Source organism: Apium graveolens, chromosome 2 (assembly GCF_009905375.1).
Source record: "Apium graveolens cultivar Ventura chromosome 2, ASM990537v1, whole genome shotgun sequence".
Lineage (NCBI taxonomy): Eukaryota > Viridiplantae > Streptophyta > Magnoliopsida > Apiales > Apiaceae > Apium > Apium graveolens.
Genome location: NC_133648.1, coordinates 279776728 through 279799301, shown reverse-complemented (window position 1 = coordinate 279799301; position 22574 = coordinate 279776728). Strand labels below are relative to the sequence as shown.

Here is a 22574-nt window from a genome sequence, read left to right as displayed (position 1 = left end):
GGGCACTTCTCTCCAAAAACATTTTGGAGCACTTTCTCTCCACAACTCTAAAGGAGTGGTTCTCCCTCGATCAATTGTGTCATCCTTTCTTCATCATTCTGAAATCTACAATTCTTTGCCAGATGCCCATATTTTTTGCATTTGTAGCATTGTGGCTTTCCTTTGTACCAGCAGTCTTTTTCTTCATGTCCCATCTTATGACAATGGTTGCATTGAACTTTGCTGCATGTGCCTTTTGAGGATAAAGCTTTAGCTAATAACAGTCCCTCATTTTTTTCACCAATTTCTTCCTCCCTCATTGATCTCCTTTGGTCCACGACGTGAAGTGAATTGATCAATTCTGAAACAGTTAATTTCGAAAGATCTTTAGTATCTTCAAGTGAGGAAATTTTAGTTTCATACCTCTCAGGAAGAGTCACTAAAAGTTTGTCCACAACTCTTTGACTTGAGAAATCTCCACCAAGTAGTTTGATTTGGTTAACAATGGACATCAACCTACTCCCATATTCCTTGACGCCTTCATTATTTTTCATTCTCATCATCTCAAACTCTCTCTTGAGGTTCAGAATTTGCATCAGTTTGGTTTGTTGGTTGCTTTCAAATTCTTCCTTAATTTTTGTCCATGCTTCTTTAGGAGTATCACAGCCCATAATAGTTGTAAAGATCTCTTCCGATACAGCCGAATGGAGACATGAAAGTGCCTTTGCTTCTCTTGCCACTTCTTCATCACGTTTTTTGATTTGGGCTGCTGATGGATTTTGTGGAAGAAGGGTTGGCTCAACATCACTCTCAATTGCTTCCCACAAACTTATAACTTTCAAATATGATTTCATTTTGATAGCCCATGAATTATAATGATCTCTTTTGAATAATGGAATATAGACGGAGAAATTGTTTGATGCCATGGAAAATATTAAGGATAATATATATATATATATATATATATATATATATATGTGTATTGTTATAAGAGTTTTATAAGCCCTGGATCATATGGCTCTGATGCCAATGTTATAAAACCTTAGATAAAAAAGACACCTACATTTTTTTTTTCCAGAGAACTTGTACCGCCATATTTCTTGTTATAAAACTCAAAGTAAACTAGCCACACTGCTAAACAATTCTAAAATAATATTTTTCTATAATAATTAATGTATTGCTAAATATCTAAAATATCTTATAACTAAATAAACAAATAATTAATAATTAAATTTAAGATTATTCCAACATATTTTGCGATACCAGGTTGAATTCATCAAGATTTTAAGAGTCAAAATTACATAGATCGAACTCGCAGAGTAAGTTTGGTATATTCATGCGAAGTAGTCAAGCAGGATGCATAAGTAAGCTCTATGTACGTGAAATTCATGGAGTAGGCTTAGTATATTCATGCAAGTCTGGAAGGATGAAATGTACAATAATCCATGCTTAGACAAAAGACTCCAGTACACATATAGTAAGGTGCAAAAAGTCTTAAGAACATAATCAGGATAAGTAACCAACCATATTAACTGCCATTTCTGGAAATCCCAGTAATACAAAAGCATTGAAAGCTACTAAAGTTAATGTTATTTTATTACAATAGTCAGCCTCTCATTAGTAGTTATAGAGTGAGAGCCGCCAATTGGTAACCATATTGAGTCTTCACTTCAGGCAACATCTTTCCTTGTGACAATATACCAACCGAAACATCAGAAGTGAAGACTAGTTTCATGAAATAGCAACCCAAAAGGGTCCCCAATTTGTCATCCCTTTACCTTCTTTGCATCTACTAGGTCTAGGAAACTCTCCGATGCCGATTTCTCTGTCAAATTTTCTTTCATTTCCATCCATGTCCTCATCCCAACAATCTTCATTAACTTTTTCTTCAGCTAATTCACCAATGTCTTCATTTTCAATTACTTCTTCTTCATATCCTGTATCGTGTACGTCCTCAAATACTTCCTCAGTCTTTTCATTCTCCATGCAATCGCAATCAGCTGAACATTCTGTTCGCAGAGACAATCTTAGCCTGCCATTTGAGCGGTCAGCTTCAAAGTAAGTACGACAAGAAGAAACTGCCACTGCATTAATTATTAAACGTCCCCCTTCGCGGTGATGTCTTACTTCAACACCATTTGAGCCACTTATTGAAGTAAGGGGAGGGGGAAACCCAACCTTGGCACTGTTCAACTTGGTGAATTTCGAATAACTAGATCGATTATTGCGGAAAGAAAGCGAAGAGGAGAACTCGTATTGTTGCTCTGATTTTTCGCTATAAAGTGAAGAATATTCATCACTTGGTAGCTGCATTTTCTCTCTTTCCCATGAAAAAGAAGAGATTTCATCACTGCTAATATCGCTGCCTGTTTCGCAGCCCAAGCTTTCAGTGCACATTTCCAAGCTTTTTGAGCTTAGTGCTGAAGCAGAACGCTTCACAAGAGGATGGACATACACTTTCTCATTTTGGTCAGTCACTTCTTTAGTATTGTAAGATGGGTCGGTTAGAGCTTGAATGAAGTTCCAGCCATTCTTCTTACTGTTTTTTATACTTTCAAGGTCACTATCGATGTCGCTGTTGTCGGAAAAATTCTGAGGTGAAGGCAAGGGCCGGGACATTATTGTTATTGGTGGTGACATTCTGTGCCTCGTGTCACAAGGCTCGACACTTGATTGTAAACCTTGGCACACAACTGATGACATTTTGTGTATTTCTAGTGAAAGAATGAAATGTAAAGAAAACAGAGTGTAACAGGGGAAAACAGAGGAATCAGGTGTGTATTTGTAGATTGGAATGTAAAGCAATGGAGAGAACATGAGAGATAAGTGGAGGAATTGAGGGTGTATTTATAGGTAAAGAAAAGGGCTGTGCAACACTTGCTTCTGAAAAGGAGAGAGTGAGTGAAAGGAAAGGAAAATTTTGATGCCCACTAAATTATAAAGCTCTTAAGTCGTCCACATATTATTAATGAAAAAAGTAATACAATGAAAAGCTGCATGCAAAATTATAATTACAGGCTTTCAATTGGGCAAATTGGTTTTTGTTGCACATTATAAAGAAAAAGGATTCCATTGGTTACGTACGAAAAGAGCATTATTACCCAGAGTATCAATTTTACTGGTCCCATATTTCTCACAAATTCGCATTCCTCCTTGTATTGTTTTGTAATGATCGATAACGATCCCCTATTATCATTGAGCATTTTTGATTATTTTAAGGGTTTACTATACTAAACTTCTCCAACTCTAATATACAATTTTTTAGAAAGGAAAATGGTAGGTATCCGAAATTCATAATCAAAATTATTTTCAAATATTTTTGTGTAACTTATATAAATAATAATTTTCTTATAATTAAATGAGGACCCGCTTATTTATATATACGTCAACGAATTAAAATATGATAATTATCGTGCCACTTTATTTGGGGGAATGATCCGGAAATTAATTCGAGCTATATAGCACTTCTCTTTAGAAATTACAAAATACAACCGAGCATAGTATATCAGGTGAAAAACTAAATCGTTGGAATCTTGTAATAAGATAATCACGGTAATAAATTCGGAAAATCGCAGAGTTTTCTAGTTTTCTATACTGTTAAATGTTATGTGCAGGGTCAGATGTTGTCATGATAGTCGAAACATAGAAAAATTAATTGTAGAAATAAGAAACTACTAAATAAAGAACCAGATGAATTGTGTGTAATCTGAGCTTAATTTAGATGAAGTTAGCCAGAGCTGATATATTTTAGCACAACATTACTGCTTAAGATGTGTCGTCCGTTTTTTAACAGAAAGTGGAAATGTATAATTGGTTCTTGTGTTTCTATAATAATGATCATTTGAGTAATTTTATAAGCTGATGCTCCTTAATAAATTACAGAATCATTGTACCGAAAGAAGAGCTAGGGCCTAAGAGAACCAACATTTTAATGTTTGGAGTCCCTTTATCAATGGTCAATGTTTTTGGCTGCATAGGATATATTTTATATATATAGGTCGGTGTTTTAAAAATTCCTGATAAATTTTCGATTTACCGATTAATCTCTGATTAATTCCCTACAAAGTATTCGACCGATTTGATCTTTAAAATCCGATTAATTTTTATGAATTTTTCTTTATTGGAGTATATATAATTATTTATTAAAATTAAAATACTATATTAATATAAATATGAATAAGTATAAAATTATGATATTATAAATATATATTTGTTAATAAATAACTAATATAATGATAATAATATATATTAAATATAATTTAATATTATAATATATTCAATTTTTACTCCGATTCTGATTAATCTCCGTTTTTCAATTAATTCTAAATCGATAGCTCGACCGATCTTCCACGATTTCCGATTTTTACAGCACTATATTTGTAGTTGTAAAAGTTTAGAGAATGTCAGTTTTATGAGAATGGACGATGAGGCCGACTAAGTACTCATTTTTAATCTTTAATCTGATTCGAATTTTAAGTAATTACGTTCAAAATGTTAAGTAAAAAGTCGTACCAAAACCCCTCAATCATACAATTCGTTTCGTTACGATTGACGACTAAAATTATAACCAATATCAATATTAATAACAAATATCTAAATAAAATAAATGGGGGTGGGATGACTCAAACTCGAGTACTCCTTATACCGAGCATTAATACCATATTCACTAATCAGTCACCCTAAAATCTTAAGATAGCAGAAAAAGATTTGAACATGATCTTATACTATTCAACATCAAAACAATTTTATAAAAAATCGGTCAAAACTCGGTTTGAATCCGAGTACTCCACTAGAATATAAAATTCTAAAAATGGTCATTATCTAACGACTTGAGATTTTAGAGTAACTTGTTCTTTAATATGGTATGAGAGCTTAAGCTAGCGGGAGGACTTAGGTTCGATCCCAGCCACCCCCAACATTCACATGATTTATTGTGAGTACTAAAGACAATTAATGCCCAACGACGGGCACCGTGTTCCACTCTTCGACCCATTAATAGGCTCTCGAGTGAGGGGAATGTTAGAATATAAGATCATGAAAAGTGCCATTTTCTCTAACACGTTGTGGTTTTAGAGCAACCATTTCCTTGACATGAAATCAGACCTATGCTGGTAGATAACTCAAGTTCGATCCCTACTACCTCCAATATTTTCACAATTTATCGTGACACAATGTCACCCCCAATATTATCACAATTTATCGTGATACGAATGAGAAATTAATGCTTCAAAGATAAGCGCCCGTGATCCATTTTTCGACGCATTATCCTTGACATAGTGTCAGACCTCATGCTGGTAGATGACTCAAGTTCAATCCCTGCCACCCCCAATATTCTCACAATTGATCGTGACATGAATGCCACCCCGAATATTATCACAATTTATCGTGACACGAATGCGAAATTAATACTCCAAAGATGAGCGGCCGTGATCCACTATTCGACGCATTAATGGGCTCTCAGTGAGAGAGAATGATAGAATATATGATCTTCCGGTACCATTCTCTAATATCTTGATATTTTAGAATAACCGGTTAGTTCACATAATCGGAGTCAAACTCAAATCTGACTTTCTCAATTTTTATTATTTTATTTTAGAACTATTATGAAAAAGAGCTGAAATATTTTATGTTTTAACTTTTTCTTATAAATTACTGACATGTGTTATAAATGACGTGAGATTTATTATAAAATTTATATTTGATTATTTTGTCAAAAATTATCAAATAAGTAATTTATATTTGAATTTTATTATTTCGAATGTATATGAATCTATTACTACTATTAGAGAGTTTCAATTTTTGTTAGGATATTATTATATATGAAAAAAAAATATTAGTTAAAAAAATGATATTTGAATGCTCATTCCGAGTCTTTTTCGAGTACTTAATTTTAAAAAAAAAAATCACTCGAACTGAAAAATGTTAGCCTCAAAGCAATTAAGGCTTAGGCCTTAGGGCAGCAGTTCTATAATTTTTTTATAAAATATAAGTTAGGATGGTTAGGAAAGGAGTGCTTAAAAGTAACGCCTATATGGTCTCAGGAATGTAATAATCATTTATTAATATATCGTCGAAACACTCGTTTTTCTCCCCTTTCTTAATTTTTAAGTTGGGAGTATGAAGAACAGTATACTCAACTTGCTCTTAAGAAATATATTTTTGGCATTACAGGTTTTCAAAATCCTTTCTCACTAATACTTGTCAAAAATATTAACAGTATCTGATAGGTAGACATGGCAAAATGGGTCTGGATCCGAAGAACCGAATCGAAATTCTTGAAACCGAGATCCGAATCATACAATTCGATAGTTATCCGAAAATCGATTTAAACCGATCCGAAAAATACCCGAACCGAAAATTTAACCGAAAATGATCTGAAATACAAGATCCGATTATAACTTGGAACCGATTAAAACCGAATAATATATTACTTGAACCGAATATGACCCGAAATAAGCAAAATTTATACTTTGAACAATTTTATGTTTATGATAACACACTTATTTAATCATAATCTTTTGTAAAAGTACATTATATTATATTAAAAATACTAAATTACGTTGAAAAGATATTTTTAAATCTCAAAAATTGAAAAAATAATTAAGTTATGATCCGAAAATATCCAAACCGAATTTAATCCGAACAGGATTTTATCTGATTTTAATCCGAATTTAATCCGAATTAGACCCGAACCGAATCACATCCTATCCGATCCGAATGGTCTTCAAATATACTATAATCTGAAAGTTGATCCGATCCGAAATTAATCCGATCCGAAACCGAACCGGTTATCCAAATTGCCAGGTCTACTGATAGGTACCTCAGTTTAAAGAATGTGGTGAATTCGAATTTGTCGAAAATAGAGTCAACAAATGAGTGTGCTTTAATTTCAGAAACAGCAAAGAGAAAAAGTTTCACTCAACTCTGCAACATATGTGCATATTTGTTTGCAACTGTATAACGCCATGAATTATGCTTTCAGTAAGCTGAGTTGAGTATTTTTCCCAAGTGTTGGTAGTGGTCCTAGAGCATAGGAGAATGAAGAAAGCAATAGTAGTTCTGGTTCAGACATACTTATACAGCCTAATCATACATGTCCCTTTTTAGCACACACTAACTCACCCTTAACCATTCAATCTTAACAAGCTTGTTCTTTCTAACTTTTCATGTTTCCTTCCCAAAAAACTAAAATAGCATACTTTTTAGCAAAAAACTAATTTTGCTATCACAAATCCTCTTCTCATTGTTACCTTCACTTTGCAGTCACCAACCAACTTTGTTCTAATATAAAACATAAAATAGAACTCTTGTATAGTTTTTATTATAAATTCTCAGTAAATTACAGGAGAGTTCATTTTCACCTGAATTTCAATGTCCAGATTTCTGGGTCAGGAGAGATTTGATACCATATTAGATTCGCAGTTTCTATAACAAATTTGTGACAAGTTTTAGTGCTACACAAGATCAATGACTAGATCCCAGAAATGTCATGAGTGTTTGTACTGTACTGGACTCCATATACTTGTATTATATGTTTGTAGTTGTATAACTTGTGCTCAATACTTTAAATGCCCTTGAATAGGAAGAGAAAGGAATCCGGTTCATGGGTTGCACTAAGCAAGAGAGCTTGTCGACAACATGCACTCCAGAGCCTTTTGACTGCATGCTACTCAGCTAGTGTCACCTTTTCTTCTTTTGATCATACATTCTTGTTTTACATACAGAACTTAAACCCACATTAAGCTACCATGTGTCTAGTATCCATTGGATGTCTTTACCACTAATCTTAAACAAAACTTACATTAAATTAATTATTCATAACATACACATCATTCCTACGCTAGACTTTATGGACGGTTCTCGGATATATATAAAATAAGGTTTTGTTAAAGCTAAGCTTTATACATTACAACCAAGCGTTTCGATCGAACCTCATCTTCCATTACATGTATTTTAAACATTAGATCGAATCTCAACGGGAGAGGATTAGTACTAATGTGTTTAATTAGTACTTGCTACTAGCTATGTAAAACACTATATGAGTATATAACTACTGTGGTGAAGGCAAGGAATATAGTTTGTAATATACAGGTTTACTAAATATGGATGACATGCACATATTCCTTTGAAATGAAGCTGAAAGGTTCACCATTAAGCTCCTATATATATTTATATATTAAGCATTTGCAAATTATGGGGGAACCTGCAAGTCTAAATGATTTCTCAAAATATCTAAGAGAACAATGTTAAATTTTTAAAAAATGAGCAATGCTGACGTTCAAAAATTATTCTTGAAGCTGTTCTCAAATCACAGGCCACATACTCGGATTTACGTCAGTAATCTTGTGTCAAATGTTTTTTTTACTCCCTCGACTCACTACTAGAAAAACCGGCTAAATTCAATCGATTAAATTCAACCGGCCGAAAATTCAACCGGATCCAGTTGAATACGCAGTCAAGATGATATGAGCTTTGACCCAAACTTAATTTCAACCGGACAAATTCAACCGACACTAAATTCAACCGAATAAAATCAACCGATGTCAAATTCAACTGTATTCGGTTGATTTTGGACAAACAATTATTTCAGAAAAAAGATAAAATCAACCGTTTAAATTCAACCGAAATAAATTCAACAGTTTCTAGTTGAATTTGTATAGAGCTCTTTTCGTTTAAGCGGGAAACTTCCCTCCAAAAAATAGTTTCAGCCGATTAAATTCAACTGAAATAAATTCAACCGTTTCTGGTTGAATTTGTATAAGACTCTTTTCATTTAAGCGGGAAATTTCCCACCAAATTGTAAATTCAACCAATACTAAATCCGGTTGAATTTATATTTGCGAGAGTCTTCCCTGTACTTTATTTTTGGGTTATAAAAACAACAGAATGTGGTTGTTTTTAATAAAAATGCTGATTTTTATAAGAAATGATAAATAACTATATATTGATTTCTAAAAGTAATGTATGATAAAAAAGACATCTAAATGTACAGTTTAAAATTATATGAGCCAATACTAACAATAAAACTAGTAACCTTTATAATTATGAATTTGTATTCAACTACTCAGTCAACTCCTTTAATAAAAAAATAGCAAGTATTTAATAATTTTTATAAATTCATAAAAAATTAGTATGGAGTTAATTATGCATGTGTCCCCTAAATAGTAACAAAGACTTGATTTTATAAAAAAATAAAATTTTTTAAGGTCCGTGTTACTATTTAAATATAAAAAATTATTCTATTTATTTTTAAAGTCATCAAGAAATCAAGAAATATACTTTAAAGTTTATTCTAACTAATAATAACAAAAGGTATAGTAATTAGCTGCTCAATGAATCGGTGACGCATTTATTTACAAGCCACCTAACCCTTATTTTCAACCATTTTTGGTTGAATTTATTTCATAAATTTGTAAACCCTACTGTCAGTATCCTTTCTTTTTCGTCGTCTCCATTCCTTTTGCCTCTTTACAATTTTCTCTCATATCTTTGCCTCCCTCAAACTTCAATTTTACAAATTTTCATGTCCAAGTAAGTTTTGTTTCATAATTATTTTAGATCTTGTTGTGATAATTGTATCAATTTTGTTAGTTATGCCAATATTACATGTTTTTTTTGGTATAAATTGATGTTGACTATCTTACTTAGATTGAAAAAATTATTGTTATTATTACTTGTTATTAAATATGTTAAAATAATTGAGAAATAATGAGCTATAAATTGATACTATCAATTATATTAATTATTGAGAAATATATAAGTTATTATTTATATAAATAAATAATAATTTATATATATAATAATTAGCTTCTTGGTTTTACTACAATTACTAAATTAAATTACATGTAATATTTTTAGATGTCATCTGATCGAAGATGGATGAATGAGAGGTTCGATGCAAGAAATAATATAACGGAGGAATACAAACTTGGTGTACAAAATTTTATTAGAGTTGCTTAAAAAGGGGATGTTGATTCAAAGGGGAGGATAAGATGTCCATGTAAAGAGTGTGGAAATATATGGTATAAGTTACCTGATAATGTAACTTATGATTTGTATCGACACGGCATTATGGAGTCATACACTAGATGGATTTTTCATGGTGAGAAGGATAGCTCCGGTGATGAAGGCGAGACTTGTAGAGATGATGATATGTATGATGCGCATGACATGCTTAGAGACTTTGCAGATGCACATGAAAATTTTGGGAATGGTGAGGAGGAACCCAATGCAACAGCAAATTTTTTTTATGATATGTTGGATGGTGCTTCTGAACCACTTTATCCAAATTGCTCTAGTTCTACCACTTTATCATTCGTGAACAAGTTGTTGTATTTTAAGAACAAACATGGTTGTAGTAATAAGGGGTTTGATGAGTTACTTCAACTTATTGGATCAGTTTTTCCCGAGAATCACAATCTACCCGAGACCTATTATGATGTGAAAAAGATGATAAGTGGATTGAATATGGGATACGAAAATATTGATGCTTGTGAGAATGATTGCATGTTATTTTACAAGGAAAACAGTAAGAAGACATGTTGTGACATATGTCATACAAATCGATTTAAGGATCGAAAAGATAGTGAGAAGAAGTCGATTCCAAGAAAGATCTTGCGATACTTTCCACTAGTACCGAGACTACAACGTTTATACATGTCTGAGCAAACTACTAAGTGTATGACGTGGCACCATGACAGAGTTGTAGTTGAAGGTCAATTATCTCATGCAGCAGATGGAGATGAATGGAAAGCCTTTGATGCTAGATTTCCGAGGTTTGCAAAAGAGGCACGGAATATCAGACTTGGCCTTTCTAGTGATGGATTTGACCCATTTCATGATCCACTAGCAAGGGATTACACTGTATGGCCTGTGGTTATGGTTGTTTATAACCTTCCACCATCTATGTGCATGAAAGCTCCATACATGTTCATGCCTCTCATTATTCCCGGTCCCACTGATCCTACAAAAGACCTACATGTTTATCTCCGTCCTTTAATTGATGAACTGAAGATGTTATGGCATACAGGGGTGGAGACATATGATAGGTCATCACGCACAAATTTTCAGATGAGGGCAGCACTAATGTGGACGATTAGCGACTTTCCAGCACTTGCAATGTTAAGTGGATGGTCAACAAAGGGTAAATTATCATGTCATGTATGTAGTGGAGACGTTAAAGGCTTTCAACTCAAGAATGGTGGTAAAACTTCTTTCTTTGGCACTGCTCGATATTTTTTGGAACCGGGTGATCCTTTGAGGAATAGCACAAAGTTTGGAAAACGAGAGGTACGATCTATTACAGCTCGACATTCGGGAACAAGGGCAAAGACTACATGTGATCTTATACAGTTTCCTCCTCCGGGAAAGTTAACCAAAAGAAGACCCAGAGATTATGGTGTGGCTCAAAATTGGACTCATTATTCTCCATTTTTTGAGCTCCCGTATTGGGAGACACTTAATCTTCGACACAATATTGATGTCATGCACACCGAAAAGAATGTGTTTGAAAACATATTCTACACAATGCTGAATGATAAGAACAAGACAAAAGATAACTTAAAAGCAAGGCATGATTGTGAGGAACTTGGTATTAGGCGTGAGTTGTGGACTCCGGATGGGAAGACAATGCCACCTGCTCCATATGCACTCGTGAGGGAACAAGTTGATAAGTTGTTAGGCTGGATTCTAACACTTAAACTTCCGGATGGGTATGTTTTAAATATATCTAGGTGTGTGAATCTTGAAAAACATACTATTCAGAGGATGAAATCACATGACTGTCATATTTTTATGCAAAAATTGTTGCCCATTGTTTGTCGTGACTTGCTACCAAGACAAGTTGGTGATGCCATTATTGAGTTGTCTAACTTCTTTCAAGATCTGTGCTCATCTACCTTGAGATACTCTGATTTGTTAAAAATGGAGAAAGATGTAGTGAGGATCATGTCTAAGTTCGAAACCATTTATATTCCTGGTTTCTTTGACCCGATGGAGCATTTGCCGCTACATTTAGCTACTGAGTGTAAGTTGGGTGGTCCTGTTACATATAGATGGATGTATCCTTTTGAAAGATTCTTGCATGGATTGAAGATGAAAGTAAGGAACAAAGCATATCCGGAGGGTTCAATGGCTGAACGCTACATCGAAGAGGAGTGTGTGCACTTTTGCTCACTATATTTTGAATCTGAAATTGAAGCAGTGCATAATCATCTCCGTCATTTTGAGGCATCTAAAAAGTGCATTGATCCCAACTTGTTAAGTGTTTACACACATCCCACGAAACCCATTGTAAGAAAAGGACATAGAATCATGAGCGTGGATGAAGATAGACTTATCAAATACTATGTTCTTATTAATACACCGGAGGTTGCAAAGTACTTGAGGTAATATTTTTTAACTCATATTATTTTGTTCTTTTCATTTTATTTTATCTTATTAGTTATTGTTATTTTATAGTGAATTTCACAAGTTGGTGCACAAACAATACCCCGAATTTGATGATGTAGCAAATGAAAGATTTCAAAAAGATCGATTCACAAATTGGTTTGAAAAAAGGGTATGTGTCTAAATACATTTATACAAAAATTTGTTATTGTCTTTAAATAGTGTAGCGCACTTACATATATGGTTCATTCATTATATAACTAGGTAGCGGATTATCCAAAACTCAAACAAAAATTTAAGGATTTGATAAGGGGTCCAATGCGTGACGTTGATATTTATAATGGTTGCCATTGCAATGGTTATAAATTTGGATGTGCAAAGTCTAATGAACGCACTTCACCAAATTCCGGTGTGCTTGTTATTGGTAAGAAATATAATATATTCTTGAATTTTATTTAATATACATTATCATTTTATTATCTTACTCATTATATTGATGTATTATTTGTACTTAATAATGTATTCATTTATATGTAGGAACTTCTTATAAAGAGAGTTTTCAAAACAATTATGGTCGACTTGAAGAAATTCTTGAGCTTCACTACCATAATGGACATAAAGTTGTATTATTCAAATGTCATTGGTTTGATCATACAACACATGTCAAAGTGGATAGAAATAGGATGACTACGGTGGACATTAGATCAACGTTAAATGCCGAAGATGTGTTCATTTTGGCGAGTCAAGCTCATCAAGTTTATTATGCTCAAAGTATTTCAAGTGCAAAATCACCATGGTACACGGTTTTAACAACGAAAAGTCATTTTGTCAATGAAGAAGTGGCATCAAAGAAGAGCTCGCTCTCAAATGATGATGCTTTACAAAATGATGTTTCAAATGCTTCATCATCTCACGTCGAACCGGTGGTTATTCATGATCCTAAGAATTTTTTTATTGACTTGAGGTTTGTTGAGAATGATTACTCCATGGATGACTACAATGAAGAACAAGATAATAATAAGGACGAATACGTGAATGTTGATGATGAAGAAAGTGAGAGCGATGATGATATGCCTTAGTCTAATTTCTTTTTAAGTAATATCAAATTTGTACTAAGACGGAGATTATTGCAATTATTTTGCTTAATGTTTAAATTTATATATTATAATGATTAGATTTATATATTACATGTATTATTAAACTAATTTATGTTTTTTTAAATTAGCAGGATACAACTTCCCGTAGCTATTCCAGGTTTATGTAGCATATTTAAAACAACCAATTTTGGTTGTTTTAATTTATTGATCTAAACAACTAATGTCCTGTACCCCTAGGTCATATATATTAGGCTTGTATCTTATTCCCCTTTCCTATCACAGCGCCGCTCTCAAGAATTTTTTACAAATCTCTCTCAAATCTTCCACAAGCTTATTACAAACTTCTTCCAAATATGATGTCCGTCTCAACAGGTATGATTTCAACTTCGTTTTAATCACGATTTTGAATGGGTTTTTGATTTCGATTTTCAACTTCGTTTTGGTCACAATTTTTTTGGATTTGTGTGAATAAATTGGTGTAATAATGGGGTTTTAATTTATTTTAGCTAATTTTGAATTAGGGCTTTTAGCTGTTGTTGTTTTATTCTCTAATTACGGATGATAGCTGATTTTATGGGCATTTCTTATTAGTTTAATTAGGGCTTATGTGTTTTTGGTCAGGGGTGTATGTTTGTGTTCGTGTGTTTAGTCAGGGGTATAGTTTTTTTTTTATTTTTTATAACTATAAAATGTTTAACTTGCTAAATCTTTTCTCATCCTGATTATTTTCTCATCTTTATGACAGTTAGGGCTAGTGCTATTGGGAGTGCTATGAGTAGGGTCACTGAAAGAGGGGAAGATAGAAGACAAAGCAACTATGTAGGGGGTCGGGGTGGAGGTCGGGGTCGGGGTCGAGGCCAAGGCCGGGGTCAGGGAGGCACTAGAGGAGTTGCTGGAGGTAATGAAGATGAGCATGAGGAGGATAGTGAAGAAGAAAATGATGACAGTGAGGGAGATGACCTAATTATGGGTAATGCTACTGCATTTGAGAGAGCTGCACGCAGGGTGTCTGATGGTGATTACAAAAAGAAGCCCAAACCTGGAGAACCCAAACTTGGAGTAGTAATCATCATAAACAAAAAAAAGTAATATATATATATCTATAAATATATATTATGTCCTGTTAAATTTTGCAAAAAATTATTACTCTAATATTTATAGAATTGCCTTTATTTTAACAGCATCAAGCAGTCTCGTTACAAGAAGACACTTAGGGCAATTGTAAGAACGCGTTGGGATTTTGATACTGCAAAACAAAAAGGACGTGCTCGAGAGATTTTTCTAAATGAGTGCATAAAGGAGTTTAAGGTATGAAAATATATACACATTTTCAGCACTTGTTATTTTTCATTTGTAGATTTAATAATGCTTAGCCTTCAAATATATTTATGTAGTAGATAGCATTATATCCTAAGAATTTTGTTTATGAACCTGGATGAATCTCTATATTTTAAAATGATTTGTTTACTACTTACAAGGTGTGTGTCTCTGTTATGTGAGTAGAGTTTTGTTTAATAAATCATATTCATTAAGCGACAGTGATCAAAATTCAAATGATATTGTCAGGTTTATATTATTAAGATATCTTTTTGGTAGTTAAAAATTTTTCTTGTTCCCATCTGTTTACTCTTTGCTTAAAACTGGTAAAATAACACATGGACTTTCTTTTTTAATATTTTTGTTTGAAAGGAATATTATGAGTATCCACCAGAATACAGAGGCGATGAAATTAAAGAGTTGGAAGGGGATGCAGTGGTCAGGTTGCATTTAAAAAATAATGTAAAATGTTATATGAATACTTGGAAGGCTTACGGTTTGAAAATGGTGGCGGAGGCGCATAAAAGGGGAGACACAAGTGCAAACCTACGTAATTGCATCCCCTATTTCTTATCTGAACGTGCATGGAATGGTCTGGTTGATTACTGGGAGACAGAGGGATTTTCTAAGATGTCAGAAAATGGCAAGAAAAATGTTAAGCAATTAGAGATTAAGCACTGCACTGGAGCAAAGCCATTTGATCATCGTTATGAGGTATAATGTTATATAATTAGGTCAACTTATTACGCTTTTTTGTAATGTGTTTGTTCAATTTTTTTCAGGAACTAGAGGAAAAATTGGAAAGACCTCTCACTGTCTTGGAAAAGTTCGATGCTTCCTATAAGAAAAAAGGAAAAGCAGAAGAAATAGGGAAAAAACTTAAAGTATGTTTTTCCTGCACTTGTTTCTTTCAAAATTATGCTTCAAAATATTCTTCTGTTCTCTATTAGTACATCATAATATAATTTTATTTAATTTTCACATAAATCTGTGCAATCCAGATTTAAAAATTTTCCTACCTATGTGAGTTCTATTACACCTAATTTTTCCTATTGTTTCGGACTTCAGATTTTTAATTAACATTTAGTCCTGCTTATTCTAAAAAATATTGCTTACTCTAGGCTGTTAGTATGTGTTGTGATACAATATATGCTCATGTACGTGATGGCTTCTGGTCCTCCAATTATATTAATGGTTTATGTATTATAGGTTGTTATGGAGCGTGATATGCAAGAGGGAAGTTCTCAGGAGGGCAATTTACCATCTCAGGAATCTCAAAGAAAACGGGAAGTCGAGCAATTATTGGAGGTTAATCCTTCAAAAAAGGGAAAAGTGGTTATGTTTCCACGTCATTCACTTTCAGAGCTTCTTGGAATGGACGGGGTTGTCAAATATACAAATTCTAAGTCTACTCTAGCTTGCATTCCAGAACGCATTCCAAGCAGTGCATATAATATTATTGGGAAAGTCATGACAGAGGTGACCAACATGGTTGAGGCACTAGAGGAGATAGAGGTGACACGTGCTAGACTTGACAAAGAGGTGCAGAACTTGGCTACTCGTGCTTTTCCAAACAGAGATGATCCTGCTTCTAAAATTTTATGGGAAGAGTATATCCGTATAGCAGCACAAATGGCATCTCCTCTATTTGAGCGTTATAAAAAGACTATTCGAGAGGTAATGATATAAACATAATGCTTTTATATGATATTGTAGCCAAGAACTAGTTTTGCTACAAGGTTAATTAAACATTTGATTTAGCTAAATTATAAGCACTTGCAGAAAGATGAACATGGATATGCTTTCAGTTTGAGTTTGTCGTATTTATTCTTTTAGTTGTTGTTGTGTCTTAGAGTTGAAGCGTGATTCTTGCTCATACATGAAATAGTTTGTTAAAATGTTCGCATGTTACTTTAAAATAGTCTAACTTTAACCAAATTGATCTCAATGTTAACTGGTACCTTCATGATTGAAAAGGTGATAATGTACTTCCATGCGAGAATGTGTAATTAGCCTAACACCTTGATGTCATTTTACTTAAATATTAACTCTTTGCATAACCTGCCCCCCTAACAACTAGTTTTGCTACTACGTTAAACATTTGATTATTATCTGATACATCTAAATTGTGAGCACTCGTAGAGAGATCGATGAACATGTATGTGTTTGAGTATGCCGTATTTATGCTTTTAGTTGCTGATTTGTCTTAGAGTTGAATAGTGATTTTTGGTGATACGCGAGATAGTTTTTTAAAATGTTGTATGTTATTTTAAAATTAATCTAACCTTTAATCAAATTGATCTCAATGTTACCTCGTACCTTCAAGATTATAAATATAATAATTTACTTCTATCCAAGAACATATAATTAGCCTAGAACCTTAATGTCATTTCATAGCCAAGAACTAGTTTTGCTATTAGGTTAACCATAATGCTGTTATATGTTTTGTAGCCAAGAATTAGTGCTCATAGTTTTATATGATTTTGATATCTCCCTCGCTTTTATATGATTTTTACTAGTTAAATAATTGTGCATTATTTTTGTAACCTGGTTGAGTCTCACTGCTAATTTACCAGAACCAAGTTAATTAGAAGTTGTATTAACAAAATGCAATTCCGGTGTTCAAGTGATAAAGTTTGCATATTATTGTGTACAAAGTTAGTATTATTAAATTTGGAAGTTTTTGAATACATATTTGTGTAATTTCTGTAGTTGTAAAAAATAGAAAATAGAATAAAAAGAAATAGAGGAGTTATTTAGGAAGGTTGTTAACAATATTTTCGCCTCAGTGTTGGAACAGATTTTCACTCCAGTGAGCAAAATCTGAGACACTTGGATTTTTAATTTTATTCAGTGAGGTCTAGCTCTTGCAGGAGATATACATATATCAATTCTTTATGTCATTTTTTCTTGTGGTTGTTTTAATAATTTTGTTGTATTGTACATTTTTATTATTTTTTGACTACTGCTGCTTTAAACTACAAGCTAAATTCATTTAACCTGTATTATTTAGATACATATAAGTAGTTAACTATTTTGGTGAATATGAGCAAAAGCTGTCTACCTATATTGTTGGCAACCTAGTCTAAATAGATTGTCTGATTCTTATTTGCAGAATAATGCATCAGATCATGTGGAGCTGCAGGAAGATGACAATGATATCCATTTAGAGGAGTTGGAGACCCGCTTCCCTCTTTAGGCTGAAGATAATTGTTTGTGATATCTTTGGTCTGAGAACCTTTTAAAACATTTTCTTTTGTTTAAAATTTTTTAGTACTTATTTTAATCTAGACATGGAAGGTATCGAGCTAATCCAACATTATGTATGATTTAGTAATATGTATGGATTTTATTTTGGACCTATTTCTTGATGGTTTTTGTTGCGGTAATAATCATGTCTTATGTATATATTAGAATTGTACATGCATCAACTGCAAAAAAATTATATGATGTAGTATATGGTTAAGCAACTTCAACATGATCTAGTTGAATTTAACACACGGGGCCTAAAAATTATCAATTACATTTGGTTGTTTTTGGGAGGACTAAAACCAACAAGATTTGGTTGAATATAATATACAGACACATGGTAAGATAATATAATCCACGAAAAGTGGTTGATTTTAAAAAATTAAAATTCAACGATTTTCGGTTGATTTTACCATCATTGGCGGGAAATTTTTTTCAGGGTGAAATTTAAATTTTGAAGTTCAATTTTTTTGAAATGACTAAATTTATTTTCAACTAGAGATGGTTGAAATAAGTCTCACTAAAATCAACGGGAAACGGTTGAATATAAACTTAAATTCAACCGGATTGCTAATTTCAACGGCCTTAAGTTCAACGGGAAGGTTCCGGTTGAATTTATATTAAAATCAACCACTTCCGGTTGAAATTATTCTAAATTCAACCGGATTTTTCCGGTTGCTTTTACCCGCTTTTACTGTAGTGAATGCATCAAATATCTATCATTAAAAGTAATTTTAAGGTTTGACACTCAGCTCTTTTCACTTCATGAATCTTCTCTATCAAAGCTAGTATATCCTCCATACGGTTCCTTCTTGCCCCTATAGTATTAAATATCGTTCCTTTTAGCCCTTTTTTTACAATAAAGACTATTTTACCCTCCGATTTAGTCTGATATGTCGTTTTAATCACGAAAATGGCTAAAGGGAGCGATATTTAATACTCTAGGGGTCAAAGGGTACGACACTGTATTATTTGATGATTTGTTGATTACTTGGTGATTCTGAGCGGAATATTGATAAATTCAAACACGTGTTGGCTCATAATTTTCATATGAAAGATCTTGATAACATGAATTATTTTCTTGGCTTGGAGGTTTACAGATCTGCTAGCGGTTTTTTTCCTCTCGCAAAAGAAGTATGTCATGGATCTTCTCAAAGAGTATCACATGGTAGGAATAAAGCCAATAAAATTTTAAATACAATAAACAGTCAAATTGAGCCCGGATAAAGGTATGCATTTGACTGATCAACAACCACATAAATGATTATTGGGTAAACTCATACATATCACGGTTATTGGTCCTGACATTGTGTATCATGTTCACATTTTGATACAATACATGCAATCTCCTACCTCTGAGCATATGTAGGCTACCAAAAAACAACTTATTTCTTTGTCTAGTAACCCATGCCAAGGTATTCTTCTAGCTATAACATCTGCATCCCAGTTAACAATGTATTATGACACTAATTGGGCATCTTATGCCTTTTATCTTAAGTCAACATCAAGCTATTACAGCATGCTAGAATCTTCACCTATTTCCTGGAAGACAAAGAAATAGTATGTGGTTGCTAGGTCTAGTACTGACGTCAAATATTGTGCAATGGTTGTTGCAAGGTAACTCGGTTACATTCTTTGTTTCCTAACAAGAGACTTCAATACTTGTCTCCAACTGTATTGGCTATAGCTGCTAGACCAGTTTTATATGACTGCACGAAAGATTTGGAAATATATTGTCATTTTGTTCTTGACAAAGTAGTTGTTGGTGACATTATTACACAATATATTCCCTCATATGCCCAAGTTGCAGACATTTTTATAAAGCAACTCTTAGATACTCAACATTCTTACCATATGCACAAAAACATGGTGTTTTGCCTAGTACCTCTCTCTATTTTTTTCTGATCACCGCCAATATGAGAGGGAGTAATAGAGCAGTGCAACAGCTGCTGGTGCAACATCGGTAACTTACAATACAACAACAGTGAGTGCAACATGTTAGGGTAGTTAAGTCTCTTTGTTAGTCATGTTAACGGTACATTATTCTTTATACATTAATATTTTGTTATAAGTTAGTTAAGTTATATAGTTCAGAATATAAGAAACAAAACTAAAGATTATATAATGTGTTTTAGAGAGATCAAATGTACCGAAATTGAAAAATGAACCGTGCTAATTCCGTTCGGTCTGGTCCCGATTTTCTAGAAAATTCGGTCTATTCAGTCCGTAACGAATAGACCGAAATAAATTCGGTTCAATCCGATTCTTGTAAAAATATTTCGGTCCGGGCCGAATAGACCGGATATACCAAATCATAAATAATATAATTTTATATTATATCTTTTACATATATCTTAAAAATTTAATAATAAATTTAAATTTATAATTGTATTTATACACTCTTAAAACTCTACATATCACCTTACTTTAATTATATTTTAGATTTTAGAATTTTTGGTTTAAAATTTTAATATAATTTTATTTTTTTCAAAAAATTCGACCCATTTGTCCAAAACCGGACCATTCGGTTCAGTCTGGTGCATAATACAATTTCGGTCCTTCGGTCCAAGAAAATATGATAATTCGATTTTTCAGTTTATTTGGTTCAGTCCGGTTTTGTACCGAATCGACCAAATGTTCAGCCCTAATGAAATGTATTTTTTAATTTATAAAGATTTGTTCACTCCATTATTTTTTTAAAGGGGGTTTGAGCCCCTAAATTTAATTTGATTTCTCATTTGATAACCTCCTTATATGTGTATATGTATGTATGCAAGTAAAGTCCGTGTGTGGCTTAAATTACTAAAAAAACAATTTTTATAAATAAGATTATTGTTTGGATATTTATGTATGTAAGTAAAGTCCATGCATGGCTCGTGTTATTCTCTTACAATCATTAATGTTGATTTGTAGAAGGGGTGAACACAAATCAATTTTTTTGATGATTTTAAACAGATAATTTTTGCTTTATAATAGCACCCAAATTAAAATTTTCAGGTAATTTATTTTTTAGCTTTCCAACTGAGTTATATATATATTAAAGTAATAATTTTTGTAAATTACAAATGCAATTCACAGCTGCGTTTTCCGTGTTTCTCTCAAGAAAATTCTTCCGACTAATAAACACTTCTAAACTATTTCTTAAGAGATACTGCTACTACTACTTGATTTATATATTACCAATTACAATCTTTACTAGAATATACATAGCACAGTCTTCTAGGTCCAGTAAAATTGCTAATGCATTCTTTCCTATGATGCTTGATAATGAGGCTCGAATTAATCTAGATATATTGCTTTGAATATCCCTCCAATTTGCCAATGCGTGAAAATAGATTATTTCTTCTTCTTTAGAATCTAAGATCACATGCAAAGTTTATCTTGACTTCCATTTTCATTGTTGAGATTCCAATCAACCTGTGTGTTGTGTCATACTCAAGATATGACCATTGTCAAGTCACTATCACCAGGTATTTGAATCTTTTTAGCGGTGAAGACTGATTAATTTAGCCATTGATGGCTTGATGTCATTAGCCATTGATGTTGGAACTTCACTTAGCAGATGAAGACTCACTTTACTTATATTAGAATTATATGTCATCTCATGAATTTAAAATGAACAATAACCTCACTAACTATAACAAAAATCTCAGAGAAAATATTACAAAAACCTCATCAATCAGTTGATGAGCTACCTTTTCAACCACTAGCCATTGAAGACTATAATTTGACTTAACATAATTATGTTATATGTTTTTCTTATCATCAGGATTCAAGTTTAATTCCTAATAATCTCCCCCAATCTATAACTGATATAATAACATCCATATATTTACAGCCTTAATAATAACAAAACACATTTTAGACATATAGATATTCAAGATAGCATAATTTACTCTTGTTAAGCTTCTTGAAGAAATAAGCAAGAAAATTTAGACAAAAGGCAAGAGATGCTACTGTGAGATTCTTGCTCCTCGATATAGCTGATTGAGACTTAAATTTTCCCACTTGATATGACTTGTTTAGTCATGTCTTAGTTCTGACCAATCTCTTATGATGGTGTTGAGTTTGAACTGCTTAGATTTCCAGATTTTATTGTCGGCATTGTTCAATTTTATACCTCAACTGAAGACTCCTCTCATTTTACCTTCATCCTTGAGTTTAAAGTAACCCCTTTGGTGGATTCTTCCAGGAACAAGTCGGTTGAGATTTTGTTCTGAACATCTTAGCAAGCCTCTTCATTTTGTTTCTACTCTGTTATGAAATTGTGAGCTGTTCCTGCTCCCTCTTAGTCAATAACTCTCCCCGTTAGTTATAGGAATTCGACTCCTATTTTGTTAGCATCAAGGGTTTAATATAGTTCATGAAGTTTGAGTATTATGGTGGCATCAGTGATGAACATCATTTCTCTCATGATCTCTCTATTCTTGCATGGGGGCTCCCACTGGTTCAAACAACTCACACCCTCGCTATTACCTACTAAGGTTGTACTCTCAGTCTCACTTGCAAGTCCAAAAAAAATTGGCTTGCCTCTCTCATTCACTT

At 32.9% G+C, this 22574-nt stretch overlaps 2 protein-coding genes across 2 annotated transcripts; one reads left to right on the top strand and one right to left on the bottom strand.

Moving 5' to 3' along the window:
* Window positions 1-1364: 1364 nt before the first annotated feature.
* Window positions 1365-2882, bottom strand: LOC141706323 (protein FANTASTIC FOUR 2-like). Its single transcript, XM_074509111.1, has one exon. It carries the CDS (start codon window positions 2794-2796, stop codon window positions 1711-1713), a length of 1086 nt encoding a protein of 361 aa, XP_074365212.1. The 5' UTR covers window positions 2797-2882; the 3' UTR covers window positions 1365-1710.
* Window positions 2883-10050: 7168 nt separating this feature from the next.
* Window positions 10051-13445, top strand: LOC141701343 (uncharacterized). Its single transcript, XM_074505020.1, has 4 exons — window positions 10051-12365; window positions 12439-12538; window positions 12631-12790; window positions 12904-13445. The coding sequence occupies exons 1-4, from the start codon at window positions 10051-10053 to the stop codon at window positions 13443-13445; spliced, it is 3117 nt and encodes a 1038-aa protein (XP_074361121.1).
* Window positions 13446-22574: the final 9129 nt, after the last annotated feature.